Source organism: Parasteatoda tepidariorum, chromosome 4 (assembly GCF_982258835.1).
Source record: "Parasteatoda tepidariorum strain Cologne lab strain chromosome 4, Ptep-v5.0, whole genome shotgun sequence".
NCBI classification, from domain to species: domain Eukaryota; kingdom Metazoa; phylum Arthropoda; class Arachnida; order Araneae; family Theridiidae; genus Parasteatoda; species Parasteatoda tepidariorum.
In genome coordinates, this window is record NC_141758.1 from 108,337,812 (window position 1) to 108,353,612 (window position 15,801).

The 15,801-nt window shown below is 28.0% G+C and overlaps 1 protein-coding gene across 2 annotated transcripts; it reads left to right on the forward strand.

The window, feature by feature from the left end:
• Positions 1-235: 235 nt before the first annotated feature.
• Positions 236-15,121, forward strand: LOC107440841 (protein C19orf12). 2 transcript variants are annotated; one of them, XM_016053899.3, is made up of 3 exons: positions 236-689; positions 6,131-6,293; positions 10,294-15,121. In XM_016053899.3, the coding sequence occupies exons 2-3, from the start codon at positions 6,134-6,136 to the stop codon at positions 10,548-10,550; spliced, it is 417 nt and encodes a 138-aa protein (XP_015909385.2). In that variant the 5' UTR covers positions 236-689; positions 6,131-6,133; the 3' UTR covers positions 10,551-15,121. The 2 variants fall into 2 exon arrangements, with proteins under 2 accessions (XP_015909385.2, XP_015909386.2); XM_016053900.4 differs by having other exon boundaries at positions 424-621; positions 10,294-11,587.
• Positions 15,122-15,801: the final 680 nt, after the last annotated feature.

A 15,801-nucleotide genomic window follows, 5' to 3' on the forward strand; every position in this document is an offset into this window, starting at 1 on the left:
TCATCATGTACCCTGATTCCTTTTAACCACATTAAATGAAATGAAAACAAAATATGCATAAAAATGATATAATGTGGCTCTTTTTAAAAACGCTACGCACCATGATTAAAGGAATGGTAATGGCAAGAAAAATATTAGCTCAAATTTTAATCTTCAACTTTAGAAAAACCTCTCCAAGGCTGAGTCTACAAATGAGCCGATAGTGAAAAATATATAGATAGGTTTGAGTTTAATTTATCTTGGCTGTATCGAAAAACATGCCAAGAACACGAAAAATGCCGAACTAAATAACGCGAAAATTTGTGCTGTTGTTGCCATCAAACTAGGAAGTTATTCCTTTTCTTTTCTCAGATTCCTATTTTCTAGTTCAATCGATTCAATGGAGCGACTTCTTTTGCCCAGAAATAGGCAGCCAAAAGCGTTATCTGTGTTATTGACTCCTTGTTTATCAATAGGAAAGTGCTTGGCCAAGGGAAAGTGAAAGTGCAACTACGAATAATCAGCGACTTCTTTGTAGTGAAACACCCGTTTATTCTGTGTTACTATGATTCGTCATTAAGTTAACTGATAATCTCTTCTTACTTCACTACTCTCAACATTCAATCTATATAGCCAATTTTGGTAAAAGTATTTATCAAAAGCTATTTTAAATTTACATTGTTAGTTCTGCATTCTGTTTTATTATTAGAGTAAGTGATAGTGACCAAATATTTTTTCCATAATATTCTTGTAACTACAAACTTGCAGTTGTAAGTTGTGGTACTCAAGGTCAATTCAAATCTCGCGCATTATTGTTTTACTCTTATGAATTTAAAGGGAGCGTTGCTAGGACAACATAGCTTTATTTACAGTTATGATGTTTGACATATTTTTGATCTTGTAGTGAATGTATATATTTTTCCCCTTTAAAGATGTATTTATAACTGAAATTAATTATATTCCTAATTATATATTTAATTGTTGATATCGATGGTGTTAATATGAAACGTTTAATGCCATCATTAACTTTGTATTTGTTCATCCAAAACCGCATATTGCAGGAAGTCTAAGTATCTGCCCTTACAATTGGTGACCCTGGCATGATTTGAACTAGCCACGTTCTGATAGGGAGTCAAAATAGGCAGTGGCATTTTAATGCATGATCACATATGCATGAGTTTTAATGCATGGGTAATCGGTCGGCCATTTCCTTCTAATATATATATATATAGATAAAGATAGATGGATAGATAATATATATAAATATTTCACTTACAAAAAATAATGAAAACTCTTTTATATCTCCATCCTATTTACCGCACAATAGTGCTTTATTCAAATAATGTTTCATTTTGGAGGGGGTTTTGTCCCCCAAACCCTCCCCATAACTGTGCCTCTGGTAATAGGTGAAGGTTGCGACAACTTGTTCATAATGAATAGCAACCCCTAGTACTTTTCTGTAAGACTGACATAAACACTAAAAGTACATCCAACATCAAGATAGTTAATAAAGCTACACTGTCCTATCAATGAACAGTTAGCATTCATAAAAATAAAACATTGATGCATGGGATTTTATTAGCATTGAGCACCACAAAGCAGGGTTCCTGATTTTTTTTTAAAAATTAAAATAATCCAATTTTTTTGATTTAAATCGGATTTTTTGATTTAAATCAGATTTTTTTGATTTTTATTCAAATACACTGTAAGAAATTTAACTTATGATTAAAAATACTTTATAAATGTTTAGTCGAAATTAAATTAACATTAAAACTATATTATAACAATGTTTTAGGAGCTCTAACTTACTAAAATAATTTTTCGTTATAATACACAGCTTTGAATGCATGGCAACCATTTTGGAACAAATGCATGATTGAAATTTAAAGACTAGATGAAATAGAGAATTTAAAAAGTACATCAGGGATCTGTTTATGTTTTTCAGAGAGGTACCAATTTTGTGAAAATTTAGATATAATTTGCAAAAATAAAAAACTATATTAAAAATTCAACACAAAAATATTGTAAAAATATTAATTTATCGTTTCTAATGAGACACAAAAATAAAATTTTGAGAAAAACTATTTTGTGAAATTATTCTACAGTTTTTCCTAAAGTTGAATTTGTGAAGATAAATTTGGCTTGGATAGACCCCTTTACTTTAACTATTAAAGCAAAGTTTCAATTAGCAAACCATAATAATTTTAATTTAAAATTGTGATTTCTATTTTCCCTCTTGATTTTTAAAATGACAAAATAAATGTAACAGATTGTGTTTATAAATGTAGTCATTCATCAAAAAATAAATAAATATTTAATCTATATATTTTTATATTAAAATATTCATTTTTAATCCTACATCAATAAAATATAACGTAGATTTTAATTCCATGCTTTTTCAATCAAAAGGTAGAATTTTAATTAACATTATTTGCATATTTTTTTTCTGGAAAAAATTCATGTTTATTAATTACTTTTTCCAGCTATAATGTCTATATTATTAGTATATATAATTATTATTATGCATTATTATGCATTATTATGCATTATTATTAGGCAGTATTAAATGTTCACTTCAATCTGTACTTTCAATCTCAAGAATCAATAGATTTTTAAAAATGTAATTTCAAAAGTGTTGAAATTTAACACACATCAAGAAAGAAAGTAATTTTGTTAACAAAGAATAATTATAGCAATTTATTTAAAATAAATTGTAAAACTAAGATAGGAAAATAATAAAAGTATCAATAATTGAAACACTGTTTTTTAATTTTTAACATCAATGTATATAAAAAAAAAAATCTGTTGATTTAAATCAATGATTATTTTAAAAAAATCATTTGATTTGAATCATGATTTAGATCAAGCTGATTTAAATCAACAAACCCTGCCACAAAGTCACCTGTCAAAATTTGAATTGGTGTCAAATAATTTTACTGAACAAATTAATCTCTCTCGGATTTTGTTTTTTTGAAATTCTGAAAAAAAAATATATAAAATCGATTTATTAAGCACTGCTTTTAAAAGTGATTATTTTTCATTTTTAATTAATTTTTTTCCCCTACAGATTTTAATCTACAAAGACCTGGCTTCTGATAAACTGGTTATCAAATTTAGATTTATCTATCCTAATTAATAGGTAATTATCACATTAAAAAGCTTTTTGATGGTCTTTAATCTGTTGTCTCCAATTTTTTTGTACCTGAGAGCATTCTGTAGAATACAATATGGATAGCGGTTATCATTGATATTTACTAAAACAGCTTACAGTTTGTGCTTTTATCTGCACAGCATCTGTGACAACTTGGGCTCAGTTTCTATGGACTTATCAAAAATACGCTTTATCAAAACTTGACGGCTTTAATTCAGAAGTAAAATATTATAACAGTAAGCCCCTTTGCAGAATCGTGGCGGCATTGTCGCAGAACAACAGCATGTTCTTGCAGAAAAAATTTTCTTTCGGGAAGTAAAAAGTTTTTTTTTCTGCTGAAATTTTGGTAAAATTTTATCTTTTCCACAGAACTATATTTAAAGATGCCTTTCTCGCTCATCCGAGGGGAAAAAAAGGCTTGTTATTTTTTGATTCTCATTTGAGAACGTTGAAGTAAAAGTTTGGTTTTTATATTTAAAGATGCTTTTCTCACTCATCCGAGGGGGAAAAAATGCTTGATTATTTTTCGATTCTCATTTGAGAATGTTGAAGTAAAAGTTTGGTTTTTATATTTAAAGATGCCTTTCTCACTCATCGGAGGGGGAAAAAATGCTTGTTATTTTTCGATTCTCATTTGAGAATGTTGAAGTAAAAGTTTGGTTTTTATATTTAAAGATGCCTTTCTCACTCATCCGAGGGGAAAAAATGCTTGTTATTTTTCGATTCTCATTTGAGAATGAAGTAAAAGTTTGGTTTTCTTTCGCGTGGCAGAATCGAAAGGACACACTACATTGTCGCAGAATGTTGTAGAGTTCTTGCAGAAAGATTTCTCTTTTTGAAATTAATTTCTGTCTTTCTGTAATTTACAGGTAATGTTTGAATCATGCATTTAGGTAATCACTTTTTGACAGGCTCAATTTACGCTGATTATCATCAATCAATGTAATATTTCGATTGCATTTTTGACAGTTATTGATATTGATTTTCATGTGGACTTTAACTTTCCCGATACATTTCAAACAATATGGAAAATTCGAATCATGCATTTGAGTATTTACTTTTTAAGGCAATAATTCTAATGAATTTTTGGAAGTTATTGCTATTGATTTCTCCATAATTTTTAAATTCGATAATCTCGAAACAAAAACAAACCTAATCTCGAAACAAAACACGCATTTGAGGAGTCCGATTCACGTGATTTCGTCAACGATCTTTTTTCGGCAATTACTACTACAGATTTCATGACTTTTAATTATTTTTTTATTGTGATAATTATTTACAAAATACAGAGAAGGAAATAATTTGTGCGCCCCCCCCCCAGCAAAATGCAAGAATATCACCCATAATATTAGACTTAAAAATTATTACACAATCAATTTAAAAATATATGTAGTTTTTTTTTAAAAAACACAGCTCTTTTGTTAATTTAAATTAGTAGCATATATGTTTGTTATTAAAAGTACATTTGCAGAAAGACATAAGTACTAGAGAGTTATGTCGCAAATAGCTCGAAAAAATTCTGCCATTGGGGTTTTCTTTTCTGCAGAAATTTTTGTTCTAATTTTTTATACAGTTATTACTATTGACTTCCACATAGTTATTGAAATCCAATACTTTTAATACCATAATATTTATTATGACAACTGAATCTCGAAAAAAAAAACACGCATTTAGTAACCCTATTTAGAAAAGTCTGACTTGCGTGATATCGTCCTTAATCTGTTTTTCTGGTAGTTACTGCAACATATTTAACGATTTTTTCAATTATTTTATTTAATCTGATGGTGATTTTCAAAATGAGCAAAAGAAAATAGTGTTTTTCCCCTACAAAATGCTAGAATATCGCCCATAATGCTAAAAAAAATTACTGAATTAATATTGAATGCGAATAATTGAATACGAATTAAAAAAATTACGTATTCAATTAAGAAAATTATTTAATTTGATCCTAAATTTTTTTTTTTTAAGTTGACGATTCTGTTACTTTAATTTAGTAACATGAATATTTGTTATTTTTAAAAGTATCTTGCAGAAAGATATTAGTATTAGAGGGAAGATTTTAATATTAGAGAGGTATGTTGCAGAAAGCTCGAAAAAATTCTGCCACAGGGACAATAAATATAAGATTAGACAATCTCACTTATTGCTACTTAGAATAAGGCTGACTCTTTTTGAGAAGGAATTTATACCCATAAAGAAACAGGATGGCATCTCTGAATTGTAACAAATAATAAATAAAATGATAAGTTTAAAATTACAGCATTTTTGTTGAAAGAGAACTTAAATATATTTATGCTGGTCATCCAGCTGCAAGCATATATCAAAGGATCAGAAGTTCCTCAAGCATAAGGTTATGAACTCTTGGTCTATGTCAGTCTTCTTTATTATCTAGAAACTATAGTTATGTATTCTGTAATGAACTGAGGCAGCAAATTTAGAGTTAATTTTTTTTATCTATTATCAATTTTCCTCAAATTGTGACATTCAATTTTGAAATTTCCTTCTTTCGAGTTAATTTTCTTTTTTATTAGTTTCATATAAAGCAAAAGCCTGAATTTTTATCTGAGTGAAACCTCATATTACATCAAGCCACAATAAATTAATTCGAAAGCATTTTTCAGTTTTTACCTTGAGGTCTAGCTTGTTAAATTAGTTGGCAGTTAGAGGCAAGCTTGTCAAATAAGTTGCCAAATATTTAAGTCACGATTAAAAATCTAATACCCCACCAATTTAAATGCTATTTCCGACATTAATTCGTTAGAAAACATTAAATTAAGTAAATTCAGATCAATAAAAGTACCTATTCACTGACACTCGGAGAAAAAGTTCATAATTATTAAGCGCCCCTAGCGGCATACATTGACATTTTCAGGCATGGATTCTTTTGCAATTCATTATCCTTATGATATGCCTTTCCCTTCCCTAAAATGTTTGTTGTCTTATTCATACTCACCCAGTGTTTTGAATATAGATTGATGTATGATTGTTTTCACTTTATAGATAATGGTTGTTAACGTTGTTGAAGCTATTGAATTTGTCAAAGATTTGACACAAGATCAACAAGTAAGAAATACAGTTCAGGGAAGTGTAAAAGGTGGCCTAATAGTTGGTGGTGCTGCTACACTTGGTGCAATATGTTTGGGACCAGTTGGTCTGGCAGTAGGTATTACCAGAAAGTTTTCATTTCTCTCATACCATGAATATGTGTATGCATATATATATATATATATATATATATATATATATATATATATATATATATATATATATATATATATATATATATATATATATATATATATATATATATATATATATATATATAGCAAAGTAAATAATCACACCCACATTTAAATCACTTGAAAAAAATCATTGATGTAATGAAAAATTAGAATTGCGATTTTTTAATCATGAGAATTTGAACCTGAGGGGTCATCATGTATGAAGTATTTCAAATTTTTTTAGTCCTATTTTATATATTCTGCACTTGTTATTAAAATTTTCTGCACTTATGAGTTGTTTTATAGGGACAAAAAATAATAATTTTTAAAGACAAGATTTTACAGGAAGAGGAATTGTGATGCTTTTTGCTTGTTTAATGTTAAGGAATTGTAGTAAAAAATCCTATATGATACTGATTTGTTATTTCAAAAGAAGCTTAATTCATATTTTTCTCATTCAACTTGAAGAGAATTGCAGTGTTCTCTCTAAGGGTTTTTTGGAGGGTGGCTTGCCCTTTGATCCCAATAAATGCACCCTCTTTGCCCTTTTTGTAAAAATAAGCCATCATCCTTTAAAAACACTGTCTTTTTTATTCAGATTCCATTTTGAAAATAATTAATTCACTTTTTTTATAATAATTACACATTGATAAAACTATATGTCTTTATAGGTTATATTCTGATTACTATTCCAAAATTGACTTTGTTAGGATTATTCTCAACTGGTTAAACTTTTATAATAAGTATCTTTTTTTTTGAAAGTTTGATAAATTTTTTAAGTGATTTTAAATATTAAAACCAGTTTTTAAATAAGTATTTTTTTTTTAAGAAAATATCTTCAAATAAATATTTTCTTAAAATGCACCAGTCAAAGTTCATTTTCTCATAATGTTTTGTTTAAATTATAGAGAAAAAAAAAAGCTTTTAAGCAGTTTATTAATTAATGTTTTTTTGTTAGTTTACTTTTTTTTATAAAAAAAAAATATGCACAGAGCATGCCTTTATTATTTATATTAACTACAAATTTTTCTTATATTTTGATGATGAGAGAGAGATTTTCGTTATGCAATATACTCATAAGATTATATGAGAGGTTAAGTTAAAAATTGTTAAAGATAAAATTCAGTTATTACATGATGTTATACATTTTGATAAATATTTACAATATTGAGCGACTTTGGCCCCCTAACGGCACGTTAGGGGGCCATTCACTAATTTATATTTGTAATATGGGCTAGTTTGCTCAATTCTCGATATATCTTTATCAATTCAGTATTTGTCACTAATATTAATCTTATAAATGTTTAAATTGGCTATACATTTTTTAAATTGAAATGTAACTAACTGTTATTTTAATTTAATATAATATTTTTTACCCAATTGTAATAAAGTGATTATTAATGTTAAGAGCAACATTGAATGTTTTAAAAATTGTGCCGAATATGTCTTTATGGAATGACTAAGTTTTTGCCAAGAATTTTTTTTTCTTTAAAGAAATTATTTTATAATGAATATTAAAAGTCTTTGTAAATTGTTTCCTGCGAAATATTTTTTATGTATGGGTGATTCTCCAAAAACATGAGAATTTTCAAATCCCAAATTCTTAAAAATAGTCTCAAAAAATTTATTATTATGCTTTATATGTCACTCAAGCGAAAAGTAAAGGGAAAGTGTTAAAATCATCTTCTAACTCAAAAAATGCCAGGAATGAGATATTTTTTCGTAAATTATTGCTGCAAAGTCAAAAGTGTTTAATTTACTAGAGTCAACACATTCTTACGCATGGCATCATAACATTTATTTAAAGTTTTCACATATAATAGAAATGTGTAGTAGAATGTTAGCAGAAACTGTTAGATATCTTAGTTTATATTCAGAATGTCAGGTTAATCTAATCTCAAAGCATTTTATCAATTTAACAGAATGGTGGGAATAAACGGGGTGGTCACGCAGATAACTGAAAATCCGCTCTTTTTTCCACAAATTATTTAAAAAGTGACATGAAAACCTTGAGTGACAGAGGTTTAGAGAGTCTCATGAAAACCTTGGGAAAAACTTTTAAATTATATATTTGTTAAGTTAAATGATAGCGGTTGTCATATAAATATATTGCTTTATACTTCTAGATAGGCTTAATTTATTAATATACTTTAAACATTGAAATATTTTTGTAAAAACTTTAAATAAATCAAGTTAGTTTAAGAAAAATTTCAGACATTTAGGTAGTTTTTAAAATTTTTTGGAATTTTTAAATAAATAATCTTTTTATAATGCATGGAAAAAATTATGTCTTAAAAGTAAAAAAAAAAAAATGACTTTCTATCTCAAGCCAGTCTTGTAATATTTTATTTGTACATGGTATTGTTAGATTTTTATCGAATTACCCATATATAATATGAAAACTTTCAACAATAGAAGAAGAAAAAATTATTAGTCTGCATAATTGAAATATGTTTTTTTTCCCTCTAAAATATATTTGTGTCCTTATATTTTGTTTGCATTTCGTTGGAAAATTTGGCTTACACCCTGCAGTAGGGGGCAAGTTATTAGAACATAGCGAATGTTGAAGAACTTAAAGATTTTAAGGTCTTCAGTTCTTTTAGTATAACTTTTGGAAAAAATGATGTTCATGTGGTTATCATATAAAAAAAGTAATATTTTTTTTAATGTTCTCATTACTTTTTTGACCTATTTTCAAAATTGTGAAGAAAAAAAAGCTTATGAGTTTTTTGAAAAGGTTTTTTAGATTTTTTTTAAAATGTTTTTGCCAGTATTTTCAGAGGTTTTGTATAAATGTTACAAAATTTCTTCGAAGTTTTAGCATAAATAAATCATGCATTACAATAATTGCAATTACATTATAGTTTTAAAATTACATCAATAATGATCACAGTTATCGTACATTATTTTCGGTCTCAATTTTAACTAGCAACCATGTTACTAGCAATGAAACTTATCTTTAAATTACTAAACAAGTGCTCATTAAGAGAAATGTGCAAAATTCTTAATTATGAATGAAAGCTGGAAACATCTTGCTGCATAAAAGCACTTAATGATGATCATATGAATTTGTAAAAAAATTTAATTTGTTTTTTAAATTTTTTAAAAAATATTATTTTTTGTGATTGTGCCCACACTCTGTCACATTTCATCATACATTCCTGTATAAATTTTTATTTAGTTATTTATGCATGTAGTGAATCTACCACTACAAAAATATAATTCCAATTCACTAGTTTATAAGACATTATATTGGGGACTAGTATATTGGGGTACCTTTTCATAGATGATGGTTGACATTGTCTATATGACTATCCCTACATTGGTGACCTTTGGACGTGATGTGAACACGCCTATCTTGACAGAAACGCCCACTTCTGTCTACCATAATGATAGATGCTCCACATTGAACAGTTGACTCTCTACTTGTGACTGCGCCATTAACCACTTCCTCGTGCTGTTGCTACTCTGTTTTGATCACACACAACGTATACACTCTACTGCTAATGGCTACACAGGAGCGAACACGACTGTGAACTTAATACAGCTCTCCTGGCTTCTCACAAAACAGCACTGAATTAACTAGTGGTATCCGTTAAGCGAATTCTATCAAAGATATAATTCTGGTGTGCGAGTACTGTAGTGTTTCTACCACTACAAATATACAATTCCAATTCACTAGTATATAAGACATGTTAACTCGATTCTATGGTGGGATTCCTTTTCATAGATGAAGGTTGACATTGTCGATAACTACTCTCCCCACAATTTTTTTTTTTTCCTTTACGAAATGAAATTATGGTTGGTCTATCTGTACCTTCTATTATATCTCATTATTGTAAAATCTCTTTATATATCTTTTAGAGTAATTATCAAATGAATTAATTTTTTAAAAAATGGAGTGAATTGCATTGGGGTAATAATATCAAATTTGTGTTTAAGGAGGCGCTGTTGGTGGAATTGGAGCTGCAATTGCTGCTAAAGATACATTTAGACCACTTCCTGAAGTGGTGGCTAATATGTCTCCTCAAGACAAACAGCGGTTAGCCTGTAGAGTTGAACGTTTTGTGCAAGACTTCAATGTCACTGATATTGCTTCCCTTGGAGTATTGATTGCTGGGAACGAAAGATTGAGGGTAAGACTGGTCGGAGAGCTTATTCAATACCTCACTACAGAAATGCAGGTCGCAATAGCTTAGCTCTTATATATTGATGCTATATGTGCCAAAGATATTACATATCTCATGTAATATTGTCATTTATGTAATCATACCATTTATGTATTAAATTCAAAGCTAATGAAGTTCATTAAGTTTCAGTTAATATTTTATCTTTATCTCATCTGTTAAAAAAAAAAACTGCATTTTATGTTTATTTTTCTTTTCAGTTGACTGGTATTTTAAAATATCACAAAATTTTCCTGCATTTTGTATTTTATAAAAAAAATTTCCTAAATTTTTGAAAATTATTTTAAGTTAACTGTTGTATTTTGTTAGTTTCTTCGAACTTAATCAAAAAAAAAAAATTCTTGGTTTTTGTAATTTTATGGAAAATTTCTTAAAATTGGGAGAATTTGTTTCCTTTTTGCATTTTGCCAGTATCTCTCTTTTTTTTTTTCTTCTTAAAAAATAAAATCCTGTTTTTTGTATTTTATAGAAAATTTCCTTAAATTAGAAAAATTTTCTTCATTAGACTACTATATTTTACCAGCTTCTCCGAATTTAATCAAAAAAATCTGTTAATTTTTGTATTTTATTGAAATTTCCCTAAAAGCGGGAGATTTACTGAAATAATCCTAATCTAAATGGAATTTTTATTAGCCTTGTTTAGAGATTTTCGTTTGTCTTGTTAAATTCTGAAATATGTATTACAAAATGATAAAGACCAAATCAGAAAGAGAATTCTTAAAATAATGCTGTTTCATTATATTAATAGGATGCTTAAATCATGAAAGTCACGATTTTTTAAACGATGCCAGAAGTGTCTTAATAATATCGCTGTGTGTTGTAATTACATTGTATTAATATTATATAAAGTTTGAAAAGTTACATGAAAATGGCAGAAAAATGACAAATAACTACCGAAAAAAGCGATCAGAAAACAATGTGGATTTATGACGAAATCATTAGTTACAAACAGAGAGTTAAGAGTGATACCTCGAATTCGAAATTTGCGAGTCGTAATAACTTTATATTAAGAACATCATCTAAAAAGCTATTTGCAAAAGGAAGAAAAATATCAGGAAATGGCATTAATGTAAGATGGATTCGTTCGTCAAAAAGTGATTACTCAAAATTAAAATTCGCGTATCATAAAAAATATCAGTTTTTTGTATTGGAAGAAAGAAAAAAAACACAGTTGGAAATGGCTAAAAAAATGATCTATAACAAGTGAAAAAACAGGCATCAAGCGATATGATTTACGATAGAGTCGTCGTGAATCAAAGAGAACTCAAAAGCAAAATTTTCGCCCCGAACTCGAAATACCAGTACCTTAATAAGATTGTAAACATCAAAATGTTAAAAATTATAGATATGTGCCGAAAAAAAGATTGGAAATCGACGGAAATTTACAATGGAATCGTCACAAATCAAGCTCACCGAAAATTGATTACTTAAATTCGCATATTCTCGTTAAACCAAATTAAAAATAACCTAATTTTTATTCGGTTGAAATAATATTTTTAATATTACGCGCATGAAAATTTTAAATCGCGCATGGAAACTTCACTTAATCATCGCTCGCACGGATTCCGTCATTAATATATATAGACTTCTGATTATTTTTTTCGGCAATTATAGCGAAAAACTTTTGCTTTTTTTTTCGTGAGATCGCGATGTCTTTCATAACTCAGTTATTATAATTTATTAATATTCTCGGGGATTTATTTTTATTTTAAATATCGATTTTATTACGTAAGTTAAAATCGCGGATTCTAGAAATCACTCTCCCAGAAAGCGTGTAACCTTACGGCAACCTTGTGTCAGAGTCTTCTTTTTAATGTCACGAAAACATTTGTACTAAAAACCTTTTTTCAATGAAGCAAAAATATTGCAGTTTCAAACCTTTCATCCTAAAAGGATTAAAAATTATTTTTAAAGCTTTTTTTTTAAAAAAAGTATTGCCACTTAGGTAAAAGGGTCACTTAGGTCCATCATTGAGGTTTATCTGACGTCACACTAGCGATAGGATCAAATTGCATTGTCCATTAAAATTTCATGACAAGGTGGATTTTAGGCGAACATGCAAGACTTTGCGAAAAGAAACCTTATAATGACCTAGATTTGAGATTATTTTCACCTTGAGACTAGCTTTATTCAAGGATTTTTTCCACGCTTGAAAACCATAAGTCAACCTCTATGTTAGAGATTGTAATATGTTTTTATAGTTGGTGTCACGTGATTCTGACTGCTGCTGCTTTCATTTAATTTTTATTCTTTAACTTTGGTTTTTATGTTGGCAACCTTCTTAAAATGTTTTTGTGTTGATTATTTTAGTGTTCGAATTAGCTAGGTTTTGAAAATATCACTAAATTGAGATTGCTTTAGAATTAATAAATGTTTGTTAAGTTTTAATTTGTATTTGTTTATTCATCTGTAGAACTAGTAGTTCATTTGAATAACATTAAAAAGGCGTCCGTGAAATTTATTTGTTTGCTGCAATTTACACTCTATTTAAGGGTTTTATAGAGAAGGTTGTTTTTTTTCAAGTTTTTGGATGAGGGTAATGTGCGTAGAATAAAGCAGATGGTCACAGATCTCGTTTTAAGGTTAGAAGGTTTACACATAAACCGCATACCAAACCTTTCTTGGTTTACATTAAAAGGTTTTTGCTGAATGAAAATAAACCTTATTTTGCCATCTGGATCTTTGACACACTCTGTTTGCGCCGATATCATCGTTAATCCATACGGTGTTTCAATCATTATTGCGACTATTATTGCTGTAGGTTTTAACATTATTTAAAAAAAATTATACAATTTTATTACACCTCTTTTTATTGTAACAACTTCCTCGTTTTTTCGGCAGTTATTGCTAATAAAATGCTGAATACCAGCTAATTCAGGCTTTAATTGCTAATGCTATCGATCTCCTGTTTTTTCTTTCTTTTTTAAATTTCGGTTGTTTCTCAGTTGTTATTATTTCTACACGTATAATTTGAATCCCCCATTTAAATAATCACTTTTTGCGCTCAATTTGTACCGATAGTATCGTCAAACCATGTAGTGTTTCGATTGTATTTTCGGCAGTTGTTGGTATTGATTTTCACGTGGTTTCTAAACGTTCCAAGATATTTCAGGCAACATGAGCAATTTGAATCGCGCATTCAAATATTTTATTTTTAACAAATGATTATATCGATTTTTCACCAGTTATGGGCAGCTATTAATTCAGTCATAATTTTTAAAATCCGATATTTTTTTATACGATATTATTTATTACAACAACTGAATCTCAAAACGACACAAGTATTTGAGCAACCCCTTTTTGAAGGAATGGACCTTTTTTTGAAGCTTCGAATTTCACGATTTTTTTTTAATATGATGATGATTCGCAAAATAATTTTTAATCTATATTTTACTTAGATTTTGAACATTCCACAAAGCGACCTTGTATACCATGACTATATATGTATTTTTGTATTTAAATCATAGTGTATTTGAAACTAAATTAAAGAATATTCTTACTACCTACGGGGTATCTGCGCGCCTGGAAAGTCATGAATTTCGGCACTGAGCAAAATTTGTCATGAAATGTTATAATTTTAAATATTTTTTTAAAAAAAAAATCATGGAAAGTCATGGATTTAGATCACGGAAAAATCTGATTTTTAAACTAGAACTACCCCCTTCCCCAATTTAATGGTGTTCCGAATACCTGAATTTGTAACAAAACATCCACTCAGTCATATTTTATTAAAATATAAAATGTTTTATGTTCTTTAAAAATTATGGTGTTCTTTCAAAAAATGAAAGAAAAAACATCATTTCTAGGGCGAATTATCTTTTAAACTTCTGAGATTTCAGAATTTTTGTTATTATTTCTTTTTTATTTTACCAATTTCAAATTCTAGCTGAAGCATGCCAGTCATTGGCCAATTTTTTTAAAATTCCGAAATGAGAACAGAAAAATCATGAGTATTTCTTTCCTTTCGAATGAACAGGAAAAGTATATTTAGAATATAATTCTGCAGAAGAAAAGAAAAAAAAAATGATTTGCTTTTGTATTTCTTTCAGCTATTTTATTGCTTCAACACTTTCTTTACTCTGTTTTTTAAATTTGAAATCTATAAATATGAGGATGCAGTGTATAACAGTTTTGGTTATACTTATCATTTCAATTAATGTTATTATAATGCTTTTTTAAATTTTTTGTGTTTTTGTCGGAGAAAATTGTAACTTCAATAAGTCATGAAAAATTCTTGGAATTAGTCATAAAAAGTCATGAATTTGAAAATTTAAAATGCAGCAGATACCCTGTACCTACACTATATATGTATTTTTGTGTTTAAATCATAATGTATTTGAAACTAAATTAAAGAATATTCTTACTAAAATCAAGATTTAAATTTTTTTTTTTAATGAAATTCACTATTTTGTGAGGTACTCTGTTAATTTCATTTCTTATCTGTTTACTTAGTTTTTTTGTGCAGACGATAATATTTTTCTGACAGTAAATATTTACATTTTGAAGAACTTCAGAGATTTACAAATGTTATGTACAGTGTTAGTAATTCATTTTTACATGAAAATAAAATTTGTTAAAATATGTTTTTTGTCATTTACTGTGTCAAATTTACTTTTAAACATTTATCTCCTTGTGTAAACCTTACGACTTAAATCTGATATAGAACTATATCATTATTTTTTTCCTACTCTCAACAGTATTTAGAACAAACAGGGGAAAGTACTTAGATGGGAAATGTTATCACTAAGGCCCGAATTTTGATGACATTTGCATTTTTTGGAAATTTTTTGTCTTTTAGAGCATTTTTTTAGATTTATAGGGCATTTTAATTTAAATTTTGGGGCGTATTTTGCATTTTTTAAAGTTTTTTGTTAATTTTTTCCAATTATTATTATTTTTTATCAATTTTCATTATTACACTGGCTTCCAAACAATGAAGAAAATCTATAGAATATTAACAGGTGAAGCAAAATCTTTTCAAATTGAAGAAGAATTGTCAGCAAGTGAGACCGTCTTTTTCAAGTACGCACCTATAACATCAGTAGACGTTGAAAGAAGCTTCTGCAGAAATGAAAATTTACTTTCAGACAAGAGACGCTCGTTTATATTTCAAATTATCAAAAAACATTTAATAATCCAATGTAATTCTGATATTTAGTAATATTATGAGATGGAAGTTGTTATATCCATTAAAGTTTCTACACAAAATAAAAATATTTTGGTGTCAATATATTTTCCTTTTTTTGTTATTTTAGGATATAAA